The sequence below is a fragment of the Dunckerocampus dactyliophorus genome, chromosome 12, assembly GCF_027744805.1.
Source record: "Dunckerocampus dactyliophorus isolate RoL2022-P2 chromosome 12, RoL_Ddac_1.1, whole genome shotgun sequence".
Taxonomy (NCBI): Eukaryota; Metazoa; Chordata; class Actinopteri; order Syngnathiformes; family Syngnathidae; genus Dunckerocampus; species Dunckerocampus dactyliophorus.
Window position 1 is genome coordinate 21,591,535 of NC_072830.1, and position 21,421 is coordinate 21,612,955.

Sequence of the window (21,421 nt, forward strand, 5' to 3'; positions counted from 1 at the left end):
ACCGTGGGAAGAGTATTGTACCGTGTTAGCGCTACAAATCAGCCTCTTTACATTTTAAATATTTTTTGGAGCCCATACAGTTATATTTGAAGGTGCATAGACATTCAAGCCAGACATTGAGGCCAACACTACAAGTCTGATGTTTAAAAAACTAAGATTTTATTGTGGCTATTCTCACCCGAAATGAGACGTGTATATTAAAGATAACACAAGTTGCTATTATAATATATAAAAAAAGACGATGCATAATGAGCGGCATGCTTTTATTATGGAGAAACACATGATAGGAAGTGTTAATGAGAAGGCGGCGCACCCTCAGTTGCAGTCAGGCTCCTTTTAAGTGCGGCACATTCCTGCACAGTGGCTACAGAGGAGCACTCGCAGGCGGGGAGACACACCGCGTCGCCTCGCTCGCAGGGGCCCGGAGCTCACCTCCAGAAAAAAAAACACCCCAAGACTCACACCAGACCAAGTGAATTGCTTACTGCCTGACCGAACCGAGCGGCTTGGGCCGAGGGAAACGGTACCTCCTCTGCCGAGATGTCGGAGCTTCTGCTGAACGTGCTCGGGGAGCGGCTCGTCAACCGCGAGAAAGCCGAGGTGGACGTGCAAGCGCTGGGGGCCAAAGTGACACTGGTCGGCCTCTTTTTCGGTTGTAGCATGAACGCGCCTTGTAAGCAATTCAACGCCAGCCTGTGCGAGTTCTACAGCAGGTTCAAAAAGACTTCGGAACATAGGGACAAACTGGAGGTGGTCTTCGTCTCCTCGGACCAGGACCAGAAACACTGGCAGGACTTTTTGCAGGAGATGCCATGGCCAGCTTTACCCTTTAAAGACAGACACAAAAAGGTAAGACATTGGCATCATTCTTTAGGGCTAATTGGTGGGCTCTGTTAGTGCTTCCTTTTAAATAAAGGACACAGGTGGTTTCTTTTGGACCAGTATCATATTTACACTAAATTTAATTTCACTCATTGTAAACTCAATTTATTCCAATTGATTGAGAACATATGAAAGCTCCTCATTTGTGCCCATTTTAACGTCTATTACTACAATGTTAGTTACATGTAAACATAATCAAGTCTATACTGACTTGTATCCACTCGACACTCTTCACTAAACACTGGTAAAATAACAATACAACATAATGGAGAATAGTACACACACTGTGGCTAGGCAGCCATTTATTTAATTATAATAGCCTAATTCAAATGTTAACGTGCAATTAAAAAAAGAAAATATATATATATATATATATATATATATATATATATATATATATATCCAGCATTCACTGTTAAACTATTGTACTATTTTGAGAGGAAGTATATTTTTGTCCCTTCTCTCATTAAATAAGATTTCCCTCATTTTATTATATTTTTTCCATTACATATGGCCCTTTGCTTGCAACTGCACACTTTGCAACAATATTCTTTTTTTAAGAGACAAAAAGGCACAGATAACACAGATAACCCCCTTACCAAAGACATATGCCTTTTTATCATATCAATCATGTGAAATGTTAATTCAGTTAAAAAGAAGTATGACATCATTTTGCATGTGCTTTCTTGTTAGATTTAAAAGAGTGTTATTTCTCATATCAGGTGTAAGGTGCGGCCGTTTCAGTAACATCATGTATTTGTGCAGGAATATATATTTTCTCAAGCTTTACGTAATGGAGAAGCAGCAGCTTACTGCTCTTTGTGCAGGTGAAACAATTAATATACATTTTTAAATAAATAGTGTGTTTTAATGAAGTCCAGCAGGGTGTGAAGCTGCAATGATGCCATGTTACGTCTGTGTCTCATTTTGTTGTATGGACCACCATTGTGCTTTTGTTATTGAGTTTGTGGCAAATATCTGTTGTTGACAGAAAAGCCATTGTCGTGGCTGTTGTTGTCGCTGGTCAGTTTCCTGACCCGCGAAATGCGCTTCTAAAGAGGCCTGCATTTTTAGTTCTTTTTTTTTTTTTTTTTCATTTTGTAATGTTTAAATGCATCAGTCAGAACCATCAGCAGCAATGTTTTATGAAGATGACTTCCCCAGTAGTATGCAGCTCATCCTTCGCCCCACACATCACTGTCATTTATGCATAGAACATTTAGAATGAATTGTATTCCAACATTGCTGTTATGTTTTTGACAGCATGTGCAACTAGTCTTTTTGCAGCATTTCAACCAAACACCTTTTTATATTTGTAGTTTTCCTTGCGTTACTGTTGTATGGAGATTAGTAAAAAAAAAAACATTTCATTAAAAATATTATTTTCCTTAAAATAAAAATTAGCAGTGCAGAATATACTGTATACACGATATGTACCCAAAATGTCCATATTTAGTCATTCCAAACACAAAATCTCTAAGGCAGACCTTTTGGTGTTTGCAAGTTAGTGTAATAAAACAAACTGTGTGCTCTTAATACAACCAGTCAGTGGTTGTGTTGACCTAGTGGTCATGTGACCACCTCAGGCCTCCTCCGGGTTTCTTTTTGTCTCTGCTCTAGCACGGCAATTAATCTTCCATTGTGTCTTTCTGTTTTTTTTAGCGCAGTGCCACCCCCTTTTGGAATCTCACACTATAAAGCACATCCTTCTTCCTCTTCCCTGTGGGCCTTGCCCCTACTATCTCCCCCCTGGAAGCTGTCCTTTTATTTTATTGTTTTTCTTTCACTGGAGTGGTTATCCAGGCCTTCCCACTGCAGGAAACATTAAGTCATTTTATCAAAAAAGGATAATTAGCTTGACGGAATGTACAAACAAAGAATGTCTGCAAGTTAAATCCACATTGAGTGCCAGCATGTTGTGTATCATTTGAGTAAAAAACGATATTGGGATGTGGCCAATAGACATACTAGAAGAAAATATAGTTGAAGCCGCGTTAGCAGCTACAACAGCTCTGCTTCTTTTCTCCAATATGTGGATGTGTTAGGTTCGAGGTCACTGTTGTTTCACTTAAGAGAGGGCCTGCTAACTTACCATGTCTGTTATAGTTTATCCCAAATGTGTTGGATGGGCTTCTTCCACACCAAATTCAACCAAGCATGCCTTTTATGGACCTTGCTGTGCACTGCAGGGGCATGGTCATGTTGCAGATCTGCCAACATCTATGCATATTTTGTACACGGCACGCATTTTGACCCTTGCATACACTTGTACACTTCGCTGCTCTCCAGGTACGCATTTTTACACTCGTTCAGAGGGCAGACAGCCCACCTTCGCAAACGCCTTCTCCGGCGATTTGCAATAACTGCTGTAACGCATCGATTAGTTAAAGCTTGACTAACACACCTCTCTTTAATTACCATTGTTCACTTGCTACTAGGGGTGTCACAAGACACTCAGTTCACAAGATGAGACGATACACAAGATTTTGGTCTATGAGAACGAGAGGAGACAAAGTTTTAACATTATTTTTAAGAAAAAAATGAACCAAACCGTGAAAAAATATGAAAAATGTAACTGAGTCACAAAACAAACAAAGCTGCATTTTGAAATGTTTATTGTCCCGCAAATTATTCTATAAACAATATTATTGTCAACATTATTTGAGACCAAATTAACCATTAATGTTATGATAATATACCATAATAATAATTATATTTTAGAGGTGTCACGATACACTCTTATAGAAATCTGTCCTGCTTAATATAAAGCAGTATAAATTGACTGTCCATGTTTATGATAGTGCAGGTGTATCCAACTTCCAGCACAATTAAAACTACTTTGACAAAAAGAAAGTAGAGGTGAGCTATTTGTGTTGTATATGAATGCCAACATTTCACTTGTACTTTATTTACCAATCTAACAGTGTGCACATTGTCTTTATGCTATTTTGTGCTCATTTGTCATTAGATACAGGCATCATGTCTGAATTGAACAGTTATAATAAATACTAAGAGTTGAAGCAAATATTCTTCGTTGAGCTACTCCAAAGATCAGACGGCGAGCTACTGGTAGTTCACAAGCTACCTTTTAAGATCCCGTGATAGCGTCACGATTTTAAAGCTGGACACGCGACATGTTTATGTTGAACAACTTAGACACAAAATGTCACTGTTGTTTTTTAAAAAAAAAAGAAAAAAAAAAGTCACATTTGTAGTCCGTCGACCAAAGACTATGCGGATAACTATCTAGTTAGCTGCCGCCAGAGAGACAGTGCAGCCAGGCAAAATGTATAAACAAAGATGGTTGAATGGTTGAACTTCAATGTGAGGCAAACGTGAGCGATCACACACGGTGGCGTGACAAACTGTCATCAATTGACTACACATTTTACAGACTATTTTCCATTCTCACGGTAATAAGGGATGTCCCTTGTCAACTCAATGCAGGACATGTACATTTATCTGGTCGCACATGTACGAGTAGATGAAAAATTCATTCGCAATGTCTCATATTTTAGTCGCAAAATGCGACCATTTAGTCTGGAGCCCTGGATCAGAACACTATTGTTAATAGTGTGTGTGTTCTGAGCAAATAGCATATTGTCATTGGTGGCCAGCTGTCTGGCTACTTTCGTCTGGCTGGCACTGTCTTCCATGGGCTCATTCAACTGGAGTGTTGCATGTAAATCAATTAGAGGCTGCAGCCAACTCCATGTGAAAGACCCAACTTGAGCAAAATTAAAGGAGGGGTAATTTGAACAAGCTGAGGCTCTGCTGCTGGAAGAGCGGCTGCTGCAGTTGGTGCTTTCATATGAGCTGAGGATGACATCGCACTAAGAGAAAAGCGCTCTTGTTCGAACATCCCGTCTGAGTCTGTGGCCAGTGGGGGTGTAGCAGAGGCCCACATGGTGCCATGGGGCCTCCAGAGAGGTTCTAAGGAGGGCTTCAGTCACAATGTCAGTGATATGAAGAATAGACTGCTGAAGCTTGGCCATTGTGCATCAGTAGGAGTGGATAGAACGTGAACTTTTCCAAGGCCATTCATGTGGAATAACTATAATTATGAGCTTTGGAGTTGATTTTAGGACTCACATAATATGTATTCCTCTTATGCTTAACTCGTGAAACAGACTTCATCAACCAGCAATTGTACTATTGCCTCAAACAGTGCTGTCCAAGAGGAAAGTAATGACCCACCGGCAAGTCACACAAGGTCATAAATCAAACTACACAGTCATTTGTTTGAATTTAACAACATGGTGAAAGTTGCAAATGTTTACAATATTTATTGTACCACCATTTTACTAGTCCTAATTGCTAAGAATGTGGCTTTCGATCATACGTCCTATTTTATGTCACTTTCACTGCCTATAGTAACAAATGATGGCTACACAGTGTGGCATAGTGAGCCTTGCTCAGAGAATTTAATATGGCAGGTCCTCCCTATCCTTTGGAAAAATATATTTTATGGAGATTATTTTGTGGCATTTTATGCTCACTCTCACTCTCACTCTCTACTCTCTCCCTGGATTAACTTTACCTGGCAAAAAAGAATCAAATAATATTGGTTACATATTCACCGATATTGATTGGAAAAACTTTGTTTTTATTTAACATGCGGTTAATTGATTTATTGATTATTGCGCCATGCCTCGTGTACATTATGGTGCACGTCTTGTCGTGTTGTTAATGCACTGTGTGAGTCTAACTATGTTGTTAATCTATTTTTATCACAAAACGTTCTTTCTTGTTAGCATCCTATTAGCTGGCTGAACAAAATGGCAACCAGAACTGAAAGTGACTACGTTGCGTCGCCCATCTATGATGTCATCGGCGGTTGACTGCCAAAAATGCTAACATAAAACACGTTTTTATAGTTTTACAATTATAGATTTACTTGCATAAAATAATTCTAAAAGCACATAAATGACAAATGAAAGAGATAAATGAACATTTAAAATGACTGTTCCCAAAGACACGATGTAGCAGCAAGATCAACTACCACCACCTTCCGACTTCCAGTCACGTCAAGAATCACATCTTCAGTGAAGGTAAAAGTAACCTTAAATGTTCATTTATCCCTTTCACTCATCATTTATATGTATTTATATTCATTATATGCAGTTTTCTGCATGTCAGACTATAATTGTTAAAGTGCATAAAGGTGTATTGTTAACATTATTGGCTTTCTGGAAGAGATTCATTGGATTTACATTATTTCTTATGGGTAAATTTGATTCTGTTCACGTTTGTTTTGGTTGGAGTCGGAAATCCTGGAACGAATTAATAACTCCAAACAAGGTTCCAATGAACATGTAAGTAGTACACAAAACTTCTCAATTCATCTTAACTTAGAATTGGGCACTTGCAGGACTTAACCAACAGATGATCTGGCCGGTAACTTGACACCCACCAGCTCGGCATAAAGTCCAGCATGCAATAGCTGGATATTAATTTTAGGTTTTCCAGCAAATTGGTTTTAAAGCAGTCGTCTTCCTATGGAAATAAAAGTCATGGTAGTTCAATTCTGTTTCTCTCACAATGTCCTTCCCTTGAGAACATTTGATGGACATCTTGTTGACGTGTGTGGTGGACCCTCCCTTTGCCCCCCCCCACTCCCAAGTATATTCTGAGGTCCCTTAATTGCCCCACGATGGTGCAGCGCTCGGGCAGCCCCCGCCAACATAATAACAGCAGTGTCACCCCTGGGGCATCCTGCCATTCAAGTGTTATCTTCCCTCTTCCTTTTGTTGTCTCTCCAAGGCCCTTATCATTTTCCATTTCCTCTACCGCCAGCCACCTCATCATCATCATCATCATCATGATCGGATTTCTGTCTGGAAATGTATTCGTAGTATAAACAAGTTGTGTATGTGTGACCAAACTTTCCACACTTGTGTATGAGCCCTCACTTATACAGATGTCTGCGTTGTTAACAATCATCATTACTGACACTGACTACTTGAAAATAAGACTATACACGGCCGTTTGCTCGCATGCTAGCATTTGTCTTTTGTCTTGTGTACATGATTGTGCGCTGATGTGTAAACCAAACATGTAGGTCAGTCGCCCAAGGCAGAGAGGAAAAATAATAAAATAGCCACTCCCTGGGGCTAAAAGTATGAATTCATAAAAAGGTTCCGCTCTAGTGGGCTTTGTGGGCCTCAAGCAATGCATGAAAAACAATTAGCTAGCAAAGACGCCATCTTGCTGGCTCTGTCAAAAACGTAACAAACACACCTTAAGCTCACATGATATGATCTGAACTGTTAAGCAAAAAAATATGTATATATTGCTTGTTTTTTTTTTACCCAAAATGTTAAGCTATTACTAGCTTAGGAGCTAATGCTGTTCCATCTTGTAATACCACGTTTTACCTCAAGAGGCAATAGTGAGTCATTATGGCGAACATATTACAGTCATCCCTCGGCACATTGTGGTAAGAATTTCATGGCTTAACTCTATTACGGTTTTTAAAAAATATGTGAATTTATAAATCATGCCGTTTCCTGGTTGAATATGGCCAATTAGTTAAAAAAAACGATTTATATTTAAGTAAGTTTTTTACTTAAGACGCGTTCAAATTGTGATAATGTGATATACAGTATTCTACACTAGTCACTTGGTGTCAGTAGGTAACAACAGACTTTCATTGCAGGTTTGAATTATCTCACAATAATAATAATAACATAATAATCATAATAACACGGGCTGCTGTTTGCCGTAATCCAGCTAAAACTCAACTCTGAACTCCCGGCATCATTTCCTGTCCTCACGCCCGGAACACATTTATTGCAACACACACGAGCATGACTTTTATGTATTAAGTGGCTTATTTTCGCTGATTATATTTACTATATTGGGTAATATGAGTATAAAGGTGTCTGTTATTTCATGTCCAGAGGGCTCTAATAATGTTATAACCTGTCTTTATAAGGCCATAAACAGGTTATCTATGCTCCTAACTACAAAAATATTCAATTTAGAAAGAAGGAATCCTACTTTGTCGAAATTCACTTATCACTGTCTGGTCTGTCTCACTTTCTCCTCTTAACCGCGATGAAGGGATTATTGTCTATAATTAATAATCATTTTTATAAACTTCCATGCCGCCATTTGTTTATACTGCAAAATCTAATCAACAACACCCCATATGTTTTCATTTTTTATTTGAGTATAGAAATTAATTAAATTAAAACTGAAAAAAACACTGTTTATAGTAATTTTTTTAATGTCAATAACCTGAATATACTGTTTTGTGCTTTTGCTGTGTTCTCTCTTGTCTTTTAATAGAATCACACACCTGTTTTTCCTGAGGAAAATGGATGATATCAAAATCCGAAAATAGCTCGCTCTCTCTGTTCTTGCCAATTCATGTGATGCATTGGCAGTCATTTTTACTTTTGTGTCATGAGAAAGTGGGGGAAAAAAAAATCAGGCAAAAGCAGATGATCGCATTTTGCTTGCTTATTATTGTTTTATAACAACCACACAGTCACTTGGAATCATTTCCATGTACACCACATTCCACCCCCACACACAACCCCCAGGAGATTACATACAAGCCTGCATACTTGAATGCATCATCATTTAATATGTTTTTATTTAGAGTATTAATCTAATACCTGGCAGCATCTGCAGCTATGTTCCCTGAGATAACCGTGCCCGTCTTATTTGACACCTATGCAGCAACACACTTCCAAGGTAATTGCACATTATATCTCGTTGCACAAAATGGATACATGCAAATTTCCCCTGTGTGTGTGTGTGTGTCTGTGTCACGTGATGTCTGGAATACACCAGGGGCTATTACTCGGGGTCATTTGTGGGCAAGCTAATGTGGTGAACAAATCATGTGCTGCATGCAGCTCTAACAAAATGTTGTCTATTGTTCAGATAGATGTTTTGGAATTTCTATTTATGTCGACCAATAGCAGACTACAGTTTCAATAAATGATCAAACTAAAATTGGCATGAATTGGTTTTGACTTAGACTTTATTAAAGCCTCTTTGACATAGCGATTCCACAAATGAATGCATTTGAGATATAACGGTGGATTTCCAGTAAACATCATAGTGCTGTAATTAACTCACAAAGATGAAGTGGAAGCAGGCGCTAATTGGCGCGAGGCCAAATTTTACAACTCATTTTTAACAACTTTGAACTTTTAATAATGGAAAACATAGCTCTTTTTGACCACATGGTTATTTATCGTCAAGTAAATTGCACAACAACAACAGAACCAATGTTGTAAGCATTAATAGCATTAATTTTGCTGATGAGTTGATGGTAAACAGCAGTACCTCAAGTTCAACATGCTTGAATTTCACACCAACAGCTGAGTAGCACAAATAAAACAAGCTGCTGGATGCCTTCCACTCGTGATACTTCAAATGCAGCTACTGCCATAATGATTTTTTTTAAAAACTGCATAAGAGGTTGCCTACAGCCACAGCGGAATGGAAGCGTTTATTGGGGCATTTTCACCTCTTTTCCTGCACATAGAAAGCAGCATCTGTGCACTCACACGGGTTCCCATTGTGTTAATTGTAGCATATTTGTACCAGCACTGCACTCACTTTGAAATGTATCGTTAGCCTTGATGCTAACGCTAACATAACTCTAAGTATTGCCCTGGTTGGGCCATCAATAGTCTAGACCCCTAAAGTAGGTGATACAGGGTCGCCATGGTAATGACTGAGACGCTATTTTCTATATTACAAGTCAGTGTGCCATACAAATAACTTTGAAGCACTTTAAGATAAAAATACAATCATTGTATTTTTCTCTTGTGCTGTATTTTTGCAGGGAAGATCAATCGATTTGTATTCCAAATTGAGCATTTTGAAGTTACAGTGAGACGAAAAATGATGACAAATCTTTAGAGAGGACCCCCTGCTGAGGCTGCACTGTGGCTTTACTCCGCCACCACGTTGGGGGGCTAATCGCCGTTTTGATTGGTCTTTTCTCGCTCAGTCAATTGAATGCTGAACGCCGATCTGACAGCCATGTTGCATGAATGGCTTTTATCAGCTTAAGCCTGTTGTAAGGAGCACAAGAGGTCTCATCCTCTCTCTGAGGACTGAGAGTCACCCTCGCACACAAGTGTCAAGGCAATTAGGGATGGCGGGTGCAACAAAGAGAGATTACTGACACATACACATACACACAAATGGCTTCTTTCCTGTATTTCACTCTGAGTTTGTCACACAAACTACATTATTTCCGGGCATTTTTCTTACGACTATTGTCTTAAGTAGTCTCAACATGTGCATGCATGCATTCATGTTTGTTTCGTTTGTTATAAGCATAAATAAAAATAATTGTGCACAGATTTGGATGTAATTAGGTGCAAAACTTCAGTTTGACCCAAACACTGATCCAAAATTGTCTTACTGATCCAGAATACTTTGTAAAGGCTACTGAGCTACTAACCTCTCAGTCAATCGGCATTATTTCCTCTCTGTTCGTATCACTACGGTCTCTCACCTGTCCATTGTGTATGTGTTCCACAGCAGAGAAAGACTGCAACGGGAGACTCGCGTCGCAGCAGTCTCCATCCGTGCATGTAAACACTGTAGAACACACACACACACACCCAACGATGGACAGGCGCGAGAGCGTAATGATACGAACGGAGAGGAAATACCGCAGAGCAACTGAGAGGTGTGACTTTTTTGTTAGCAACGGTTTTGACATGCAAATCTATTACTCTTTTGAGCACACATTGTTTGGAGAAGCCAAACTCTTAAGTGGCCCCAGCAAGTAACAAGAACTATGTTCCTCCTCAACCAAAACCTGACCAGAACTCAGCTCACAGAACAAAGTGGGGGGGTAACTCACCATTGATACACTACACTTCTGATGGGGATACAACCTTATGTCAAAAAATCCGAACTTTCCCTTTAAGTGTTTTGGCACCACCTTCTGGTTTGCGCGTATAAATCTCAGGAACCATAATATCAAACATGTTTTTTTACCAGTATTACTAACAAGTTGTAAAGGGTTTCAGTATCAATCTGATTTCGTAGCCAATATAACGGTTTCTTCTGCTCTGTATCATTGGCCACCCGCTCATATTGATACCATAGATGCTTTTGGTAGGAGCAGGTGTGTTCTTCTACTCCAAAGGTGGTCGATTCCACTCTGATAAAAGCCTCTTTCGTGACCAGAGAGACTTCATCTTGTTTAAAGAAAGAAAAAACATTTTCCGTGTGGTTGTATTCACAGCCAAATGCTCTGGCGCACATAATTCCTTAGCAGGAATAAAGAGGATTAACTGGAAAAAAAACTCATTGAAGCATGAAAATGTTTCATGTGAGGAATGTTATTTTACAGATTTTTATCGATCATTATGCTTTTCGTGGGTAACAAAGATATATGTAGGATGTTTTCTACCAAAAAAAAACACTTAAAAGGTTGCAACCTGCTTTGAAACCTTGCTTGTATGTCAAACACACAAAGACATCTTCTTCACTTCCTCTTGCCGCCTGTTGCTTCAGGTGTTCGCTCTGAGTGTAGCGAAAGCAAGACATCCTCAAGTATGCTAACAGCCATTTATTGCTTTTAGGCGGACTGAATCATTTAACAATATAGCTCAATGCCTTATGGACATAATTTTCAGGTATTTCAGCCTTCCTTTTCAGATTTTAGACTCTGAGAGCAGAGCCAACTTAAATAGCTGGATATTTCCACCAAAAGGAGAAAAGTTTATGTTCAGTTCATGGACCGAGATAGCAGATTACATGTCATTGGCAGCCACTCACTGGCCAGATTGGTGTACCGCACACTTCCGTGGAATATTGGGTAATAATGCTACGCTGCCTTTTCTCTGACAGAACTATGTTAAACACAATCTTCTGGATATGTATTTGAAGCCGTTTTTTCCTAAGTGTGTGTAAAACACATTTTCTCAGTTGATCATCAAGGGCTATTGACCTTGAAAGTTAAGAAGCATATTTTAATTAGGCTCTCACGGAAAACCTTCAGTCTTCTTTGTTTCTTCTCCTCGCTGAAGAGCATTGATGAAAACACATGAAGGCATCTTTTATCTTGGATTTGCAGCCTTTGTGCATTTACTAGACTTTTGATGTGCAGCTTTGATGTTCTTGAATGCAACAAATGCTATAAATGTAGACAACTCATTTGTGTGTGTTTCTGACCAAAATAGCTCAACCCTGTGTGATGGCCATATTGATTAACTCAGCATCCAGATCATAAGCCCCAAAGTGAATATGTTATGGAATTGAGAAAGAGGTGAATGGATTTGGATGAAATTTAGTCTGTAGCTTCGGTATGACCAATAAGCAGCGGAACCTTGGTTAGCGTCATTAAACCGCTTCAGAAGGTCTGACTCTAACTGAAACGGGTGCTAACCAAATCAATTTTTCCCATTTTTAGAAAAAACAAAACAAAAAAAAAACAAAACAAAACATGCAAATCCAGTTAATCTATTCCAGAAAGCCAAAAATGTTAACACAAAATGTTTTTGTAGCTTTATAATTACAGTTTTACATGCAGAAAACAATTTGAAATACATATAAATGATGAATGAACATTTAGTTTTACTTTTACCTTCATTGAAGACGTGATTTTTGACGTGACTGTTTCCAAAGACACAATGTGGCAGCGAGATCAACACGGACCCCACCTTCCTCTTTTGCCATGAGTTACTTCTTGAATTCAGTAGTGTTTCTCACCTCAATAATCCAAAATTGAGCCTGAGGAAAGCGCAAGTGGTAGCATTTGATAAAGAAGGGTGTGTTGTCGTGTCTTTGCGGACAGTCACGTCTTCAAAGAAGGTAAAAGTAACCTTAAATGTTCATTCATCCATTTCATTTGTCATTTATATGCATTTAGAATTGTTTTGTTTTGTGCTAGCATTTTTGCGAGTCAACCGCTGATGACATCATTGAAGGGTGATGCTGCTGACGTCTGGTTCCTGTTTCCATGTAGTGGCAAGCTAATAAGATGCCAACAAGGATGTTTTGTGATAAAAATACATTACAAACACAGAACACAGTTGGCCTTGTACATTAACCGGAGAATGTACGCAAACGGAGGCAAAATTTTGCGGTACATTTTTTACGTTAACCGGAAAACATGCTAACTGGGGCGTACGCTAACTGAGGTTCCATTGCATTGACTTTTGATCTTAATTGAATCTGATTTGTAATCTGTTTCAGTATGATATGAAAATGTTAGTTTTAGGTTATGATCTATATCTCAATCATTTTGTAAATCACATTCTTAGACATACCTGGAAAAAAGTTATGAAAGTTGTGAGCGGGTTAGGATGGAGTGTAGTCTGTAGTTTCGCTATATAAAGAAGAAAATAAGGGGCTCCCCCCAATCATCCGATCTCTCAAGAGCTCTGTCTGCTTCCAAGTGGAATACGCGGAGGCTCCCTTCACTTCAGATGAAATCTAAACTCCATGGATTGAAGAAATACAATTTTACTCCAGACCAGAGTGCTGAACTGCAAGTGTAAACACAGCCTTAGTTCAGTAATTCTATACTTCGAGACAATAGAAAAATCTGAACTGTAAAATGAGTGTACAATTTAGTGATATGTTAGCATGTGGCATGGTGTAGTGATGTGCAGTACCGATGATTTCCTTTCCAATGAGTATCGATGATACCGATCCGATATCGGAAATACACCTAATGTGTCTCGTAAAGTTAAAAAATTAGTGTATTTCAAATCCTTGCGTAGCTCATTGCATAAATAATACAAAACATCAAAGTAATTTATTTATTTATTTTTATACATTGATGTATTAGCCAAGCTCGTATACAACAAAAGAAAAAACGAGGACAAAATCATAGAAAATATCTGAAAATAAAAAAAATAAGTACAACAATAACAGTTTAAATGAATTATTAATTATTAGGACCTACTATAAAAATGAAAACTAATTCACAATACACACATCGGTCATCGTTTTAACAGACTGAAACTGACTGAGCAGTGTGCCGCTGCTCTTAGGCATTACGCACTTACCGGTACTTTTGCAGAAGAAAAAGTAGTTCACACCAACTGCATATCATTTAGACAAAATCTCAATCATGTACTTACTTTCCACTGTGTTCCTGTTAATGATACTGTATATATTACCTACACTGACTGAAATATCAGAGTATCGATATTTTCATTTGAGAAACGATCTTGGAGCAGAAAAATCTGGTTTCGAAGGTATCGATATTTCAGTTTCAGTCCGCACATCATTATATGGTGAGTGTAAACGCTGTCCCAGGTGACCCATTTAGTCATTATCTGGTCCTTGATCCATCCTTATGAACTCTGAAGAAGAAAAATGCTGATGTTCTTTGGTATTTTTGTGATGTAGTTTCATGTTTGGCACCAAAACAAGCCGATGAGAGACATCATGGAGACTTCCTGGCTTTTTGTGAAGAACAAGCAGCTGTAAGCGGACGCCAGCGTGACGACAGAAATAATTGCTGCCGCATGCCCATTTAGTCAACAGTGTTGGTGTGCAGCTGTTCCCTTTAGTCTGTCCAAAGAATTTCAAAGGATGTAACGCTCACTTAAAGAATTTTTTTTTTTTTTAATATCTATTAAGGATTTGCAGGATGCTGGTACAGGATTTCTGTGTCATGTGAGATGTGAAAGGTTTCCTTTTTTTTTTTTTTTTTTAACCCTATAGTAGTTTCTCCCTTTTTTTAAATAGCAGAAAGGAGAAAAGGGCAAGCAAACTGCATCAGGTTTCCGACTAATGGTCTACTATTTAATGTGCCTTTTATTCTGTGATAGGCAGAAGAGCGGAAAGCAGCAGTCAGATATTTGAGACTGAATCTTTGTACTATATATCCCTATTGAAGAGGTATTTACAGCTAAATCAGTGAGGGTTGGCTGCAGTAGTAATTAGCTTTGCAGTTTGCAGACAAAGAACTCAATTGAGCACAAAGTGTCCCTCAAAAAATAGTCTCTGCTCTTATTGGTCGGAAGGATAAGGGGCAGGGCCATGAAAGTATACAGGAAGTAGCTCCTCAGTTACGTAGTAGTGTGGATTTTCACTTCTAACTTAAGATTTTATAAAAAATTATAAATAAAAGTGTTTTTATTTGTCACACGTGACGCTTCAAGGTCAGGACACATTAGTCATTCAGAGTTAAGGCTCGAGAGCTCTTTTTTTTGATAATTGCATTTACGGACAAGCTGTAGTCAAGCTGTCTCGGCAACAACTTGCAGATATTTCCCAGATGAGCGTCACTCTTGTCATCTGAGCCTGCCAAAAGCAGCCGCGGCAGACATGGAAGAGCTCCAACAGGCAATCACTGTGCTCAGAATGATGTCAAATTTGCAATTCATTCAAACGCAGATTTGATTTTATATGTTTGTTGCTTTTTTACTTTTAACACGGATTGTTCAGACTATTCTTATTTGAGCGGTTCCTGCTCTGAGCAGGAGTGTGATTTTTCAATTTGTGTGATTTTTCTAAAATTTGTAGCACTCTTCCTGCAGTTTTTCTCAGGGTCCATCAAGAAGCGGGGCCATTGTTGCACCCCCATAATCTTCTTTAACCCCACCCCACTACTTCCAGCCCTTAACCCCCATTGCCCCTCTGTGTTGTCATCATTGACCCGTGAGAACTGAAGCAAATGCCGCTGCACCTGCACAATCTGTCAAGATACAATAAAAGCACTCAAAAGTGTGCCTTTGCAAAGATAATAATTCTCAATTTTGAGTGACACTGTCATGATGCTTTGGCATTCATTTGGAGCTGATTTCTCCGTCAGTAGCATACATCAGTAATTCTTTGACTTTCTATGTGTAGTTATTCAACCATGTATCCCTCCTTGCATTAAATTGCCCTTTTTCATCAGTGCAATGAAAAGTGACTTGCAGTAATTGTACATCAAGGCCAATGAGAGGCAGGGTTGTCTAATGCGTTGCGTTTGTTAAGTCAAAAAAAGGTCCAGAGATTCACTTCAAATAAGCCATTAAAGCCCACTGAACGTTTAATCATTAGCTTGGGAGGAAATAGTCTCAAAAAATGATTAAGCTTTTTCTAGGTGATGTCTGAAGGGAAGTATGTGAGCATAATGTTGTGGAATGCTGCTGTCCCAGAGCGCCTCATCAGCTCCCACAATGTTGTGAAGTGTATGTAAAGCTGTCTCTCAGGGGGGCTTTCTTCTGTATCAATGCAGAAATTGACTTCTGGATGGACTTGCACACAAATCCACTGTGACTTCACGGTACAGTGGAACGTAATCCGTTCCAGGTCTCTGGTCTCCTCTGTGCTTGTTCTCCATAGAAAATAACGGTAATAGAAATAATAAATTCCAAGATAACACTTCCCAAACCTTTATTAGCATTCTTAACTGTCAAGTTTTTTTTAAGGTTAAAAAAAAAAGACTTGGTATTAACATAGGGATGTGTATTGCAAAGGTGTGCCTCACACATATCACTTTTTTAACATAGTTGTCATAAAAGTGTCAAATAAGTTATCTACTGTAAAAGGTAAAAAAAACAATAATACAGTAGATACAATCTGAACTTTAATGAAAAATGGCGACACTTGTTGATGCTTGCTGTTTTTGAATGTTAGTTTGCTTGCTTCACATAACTTCTGGTGTAAATTCTTCTTCTTCTTCTTCTTCTTCTTCACCCCTGCTCCTTCTTTGGTGGCACGAAAAAGCAAAACACAGGCACATTGTTTATTCTTTGATGCTCACTGAACAGAAGTCTAATGATAAACGGTGAGGGCTCGCATGATGTTGAGTCAGTTTTTTATGATTTTAGTTGCAGTAATTCAGTCTTGTGTAATGATGGTGGTAAACTTGTTGAATAATGCAAGAGTACAGCACAGTGGGAGTGCTGGCCATTTTAGATATGTAATGAATGCACATTCCCTTTCAGACATTGAACAATGTGAATAAAATTGTTTTAAACTGTTTTTTTTGCCTGGAATGCCTAATATGCACACCCAACAATCTGCATTCTACGGAGTGCCTTCTAGTTGTAGATTGTTTTTAACTGATGTGATGTTCAGAATGATTGATTAAACATCATAACAAGAAAGCAGCGAATTTTCTTTGGCATCCAGACAACAGTATCATTAGGTCAAGAAAAGACCGCTCTGACTGGTTTATGTATTTTTTCACTAGTTTAAAGGCTTGACTCATCTTAATGGAACACAACATTGCAGCAATTAAGCTGGCGTTTTGTGTTAATTAAGTAAATCCTCAAATATAGAACTGCTGGCTTTAGTTTCACTTCATGGTTCATAAAGGATAGACATGTAACGGGCCAAACATTGCCTCATACAGTACCAGCCTGCTGAGTGTATACTGTATCCAATGATTAGAACTCCTGAATAGGTAGAAAGCAAGCATTTAATTTACAACTTTTTGCAGGCAGCCCCTAATCTCCTACTCCAGACAGATGGACTGCCAGCAGACCTTAAGCAATCTTTTGGCTTGGTTTAATCATTAAGATCTCAGGAAGGGAAGGGCTCAGCACTGTGAATCCATTTAGGGGGTTTGGAGTAAATGCTGTGCTGCTGTAGAAACGTGAGAAAACATTGAGTGTAAAAGGCATGAAGTCAAGAAGTGTCAAGCAGTAATGATTGGATGAGCAATTCGATGTTATTAGATTTTGTGGAATGTACCGTGGAGGACAAGGCAATTATTAGAACTGATTGGTATGATGCCTCATTTGTTGTTTATATGTCAGAATAATCCCACACAGTCTTATTTCCATTGTTGTGCACTGTATCTTCTTTTGCAAGCAGTTGAGCAATTCCACAAGTTTGAGCTCATTAAAGGACAAAAAATAAAGTGAGGCATTGTCCAGTCCACAAGCGAAAAGAGTAGGCGAGAAACAGAAAACACCCCGCACAAAAGTCCAATCTGAGTTGAACCAGTTGAGACTGGCGCATTTGCTACTGGTAAGGCTGCACCAGCCAGTCAACATTGTCTGGGAAAAACATCAAGATAAAAAAGCAGTGTGAAGACTGGTATCACGGTTAATTGGTTCCAGACCTGACCGCGATAAGTGAATTTCCACAACGTAAGATTCAATATTAATAAATAGAATATTTTCATAGTTAGAGCATAGAAAACCTTTTTATGATCTAAATGCGCTTTTTTACAATTAATATACATAAGAAATAACACCCTTATAGTCACCTTTATACTTGTATTACCCAATATAGTACACATAATAATAGAAAATAGGCCATCTTAGACATTAATAATATAAGATAGCCACACAGGTTAGCACTGACAGCTGCTGCAGTGGCTATTGTCTCATCAATGTAACGTTACTGACACCTAGAGACCAGTGTAGAGTAATAATGTACTGCTGCTGTGGAGAGTCTCACGATGCACTTCAATCACTTTATGAACAAGCAGAGAACACATGCACTGAAAATTCACAGAGCCACTCTCTACACTGCTAACCTGCTGCTAGCACTCAACTACAGTCAACTATAGCAAGATGACGTGACACACGTCACTTCCCCAGGCCCCGCCTCTTAAAGGCGCACACAAGTCACAGATATTGTATTACACTTATGAATGCTTCATATTCGTAGTTTTGTTCATTTTGCCATTTTTATAATTGGAAATGCTTAATTTATGCCAGAAGAACAATTTGTACAATTTGCTAAAATATGCATTTCTTTTTTGTTTTACTAATAATATGCCTGTTCAACCACAAAACATTTATCAGTTTGTTAATGTGTGAAAAACCGTGATAGAGCGAGGGAGCGAGGGCGACCCTGCGACCCGATCTCAGATAAGCGGAAGAAGATGGATGGGTGGATGGATGTAGCGCGGGACAACTGTATATGCTTTTCTACCTGGCTAATTACTCCTTTTGTTTGTTTGTTAATACAAGATTTTTGGTGCTCATGAAACCTCCTGTGAAGAGCTTTTTCTTGGTGTCAGAACAGAAGAGAACAATGCCTGCACCTCAAAAATACCCCAGTGTGGTTTTGTTGGATAGCTTAATCGTGCAGCAACAGACATTTGGTTGCATGGCCAACAGTGCGTTTCACGTACAAAAAAAAGTTATTATTGTATGGGTTTGGTTGAAACCATCTTTTTAAGATGCATCTAAATAGATCATTTTGACAGCTAGACTATGCAATTGGAAACCAGATCCCTATTGCATGTATACGCTACAATGGATCGATCATCAACCAGCATCCTCCACAGCAGAACATAACCCGGAAGCTAATCCCATTCAATTCACAACAGTGGCAGACACTTCTTTCAACATGTCATTTGCAGTATTTTCCATCCATCCTTTTTCTATGCTGCTTGTCCTCACTAGGATTACAGGGGTATGCTGGAGCCTATCCCAGCTGACTTTTGGGCAAGAGGCGGTGTACATCCTGGACCGGTCACAGGGCACATATAGACAAACAGCCTTTCACACTTGCATTCATATCTATGGACAATTTAGAGTCTCCAATTAACGAAACGGAGATCTTCCCGATCTCCTGACTGTGTGGCCAACATGCTAACCTGTAGGCCACCGTGCGGCCCATCTGGGGTGAGGAGGAGACCGCCTTTTTGTTTCAGCTACTGAAAGAGGTCAACATTTTCAAATGAAACAAAACAGCTATCAACGAAACTACAGTCAAATTAGAAATGATGCACGTAAACAGTGACTTGACATCCATGTGAAAATGGAAAAGACATTTATTTGGGGAATCTGACTAATCCGACTAACGTAGTGAGAGATGAGACCTTAAAAGTGTAAACACTGAGCCTAGTTGAAAATCGCTGTCAAAAATGTTGCCCTTCGTCCTTTTGGTGGCAGTATTGGTCATTACAAAAGTGGTTGACACCTGCCAAACAACTAAAATAGAAAGCTGCATCCTTCAGATGCAACCCATCGCCGTGGTTTTCTTTTCCCATTTTTTTTCAGCATGCATCATTACTGTCCTTTGCATCCTTTCATATTCCAAGACAATGCACAAAAGTATTGGGTTTTTGTCATTTGAACATCTAACTTGAAATATGTTCAACTTTGAGGAACCCTGACACCTTAAAGTTTAGGTTAAAATCAGTGACGTTGGTACTGTACATGTAGCCACTAAGTATCATGACGTAAGTGTGGGAACGAGTTGTGCTGGTTACAAAGTTGAAAGCAATCTCCGAAGAGTTGGATTCAAACAAGTGCCATCATTGCAGGACAAATTATTCTTAAAACCTAGAAAAAGGAAGGACCACCATTTGTTCATGAGTGGGTGATGGAGATGGCTAGAGTAGCAGCTTTTAACAAATGCCTTACAATTAGAACGTGTACCACTTTATATCAGAAAATGGAGAAGATATTCTGAATTTATGTGACATTTTGCAATCATGTTGACAGGAATATAGTTAGATTGATAATGATTAACGTATATGCCGAACCTATGCAACTGATTTATGTGTTATATGTTGTGTTATATGAGTGTTATATATCCTTATGATTATGTTATTATGGTGTTTTACTTGGTATTTTACACACATTAGTTAACTTACTCATTCATTTTATTTATTTATTTTATAGAATTATAGGATAGCCTATAGGGAATGTTCATTGAACATATGACAAATGAATACGCAGGACACTGGCCAATCGGAAGGCTTTTATCATCTGGACTAAGTATGTGTATGGACAATACTGTAATGGACTAGGAGTTATATTGTTGCTATGAACTAAGGACAATGGGGTGATTGCCTCGGTGCGGAGAATATGGGGAAAAGGAAAGGAGCAGATGGTGGGGGTGTGGGGGGGTTGGGTTGTGAGTTGGGATGTGGTGCACTATAGAGAAATGTCGTCAATAAAATGTTAATTGCAAAAAGAAAACAATCTCCTTATCATTAAAAATTGTGTTATACATAATTCAGTGTAGGAGCTTGCACGATATGATACGCAAAAATCAATCCTGACAGACTTTTCGTGTCATGTTTCTATATTGTATGATTTACAGAGCCCAGGTACCTCAGCAGGGGCCTTTCCCATTCCCCCTCCTGAGTCCATTTTCTCATGCACATTGCGGCAGCTTCCAAGTCAAGCTACTTCACTTATGTTGTGAAAATAAAGACAATTTCCTTGACATATCGAGTTCTAATGACCACAGGAAGGGCTGAGGGAATTCAAGCCGTTTTAAAAGTCGCCTGTCGCCTAATGGAGGTAAATGGAAATAGCAGGGGCTTTTTCTGGGCCATAAAGCTCACAGAGGTGAGCCAGAGTGGTGTGCCGCAAGCTGTGTGGTCGACTTGTGGTAGGTTATCTGTCAGTAATTCTAAATATTATTTTAGCAGGCTTGTTCTAGCAACCTTCTCATTGCAGTGAAGATGTTGGCCAGTTGGCCTGGCACTGCATAAACACACGGCAAAGAGGCAGGGTCGACTGCAGATGTTGTTTATATTAGATGTCATTTTATATTTTTTAAGCTCTCTGCTGAAAAATCCTCGTACTTTTTGTAACCACAATCAAAGAGGTTATGTTTTCATGGCCATCACTTTTTTTCATTTATGTCTAACTTCTTATCTCGAGCATAATCGTAGATT

General features: G+C 38.9%; 1 protein-coding gene across 1 annotated transcript in view; it reads left to right on the forward strand.

The window, feature by feature from the left end:
• The first annotated feature begins 362 nt into the window (after positions 1-362).
• nxn (nucleoredoxin) overlaps positions 363-21,421 on the forward strand; it is a 60,029-nt gene continuing 38,970 nt past the window's right edge. The window contains exon 1 of the mRNA XM_054793996.1: positions 363-849. Within this exon, the coding sequence (XP_054649971.1) occupies positions 541-849 (309 nt within the window). The 5' untranslated portion in view covers positions 363-540. The remainder of the gene's footprint in view (positions 850-21,421) is intronic.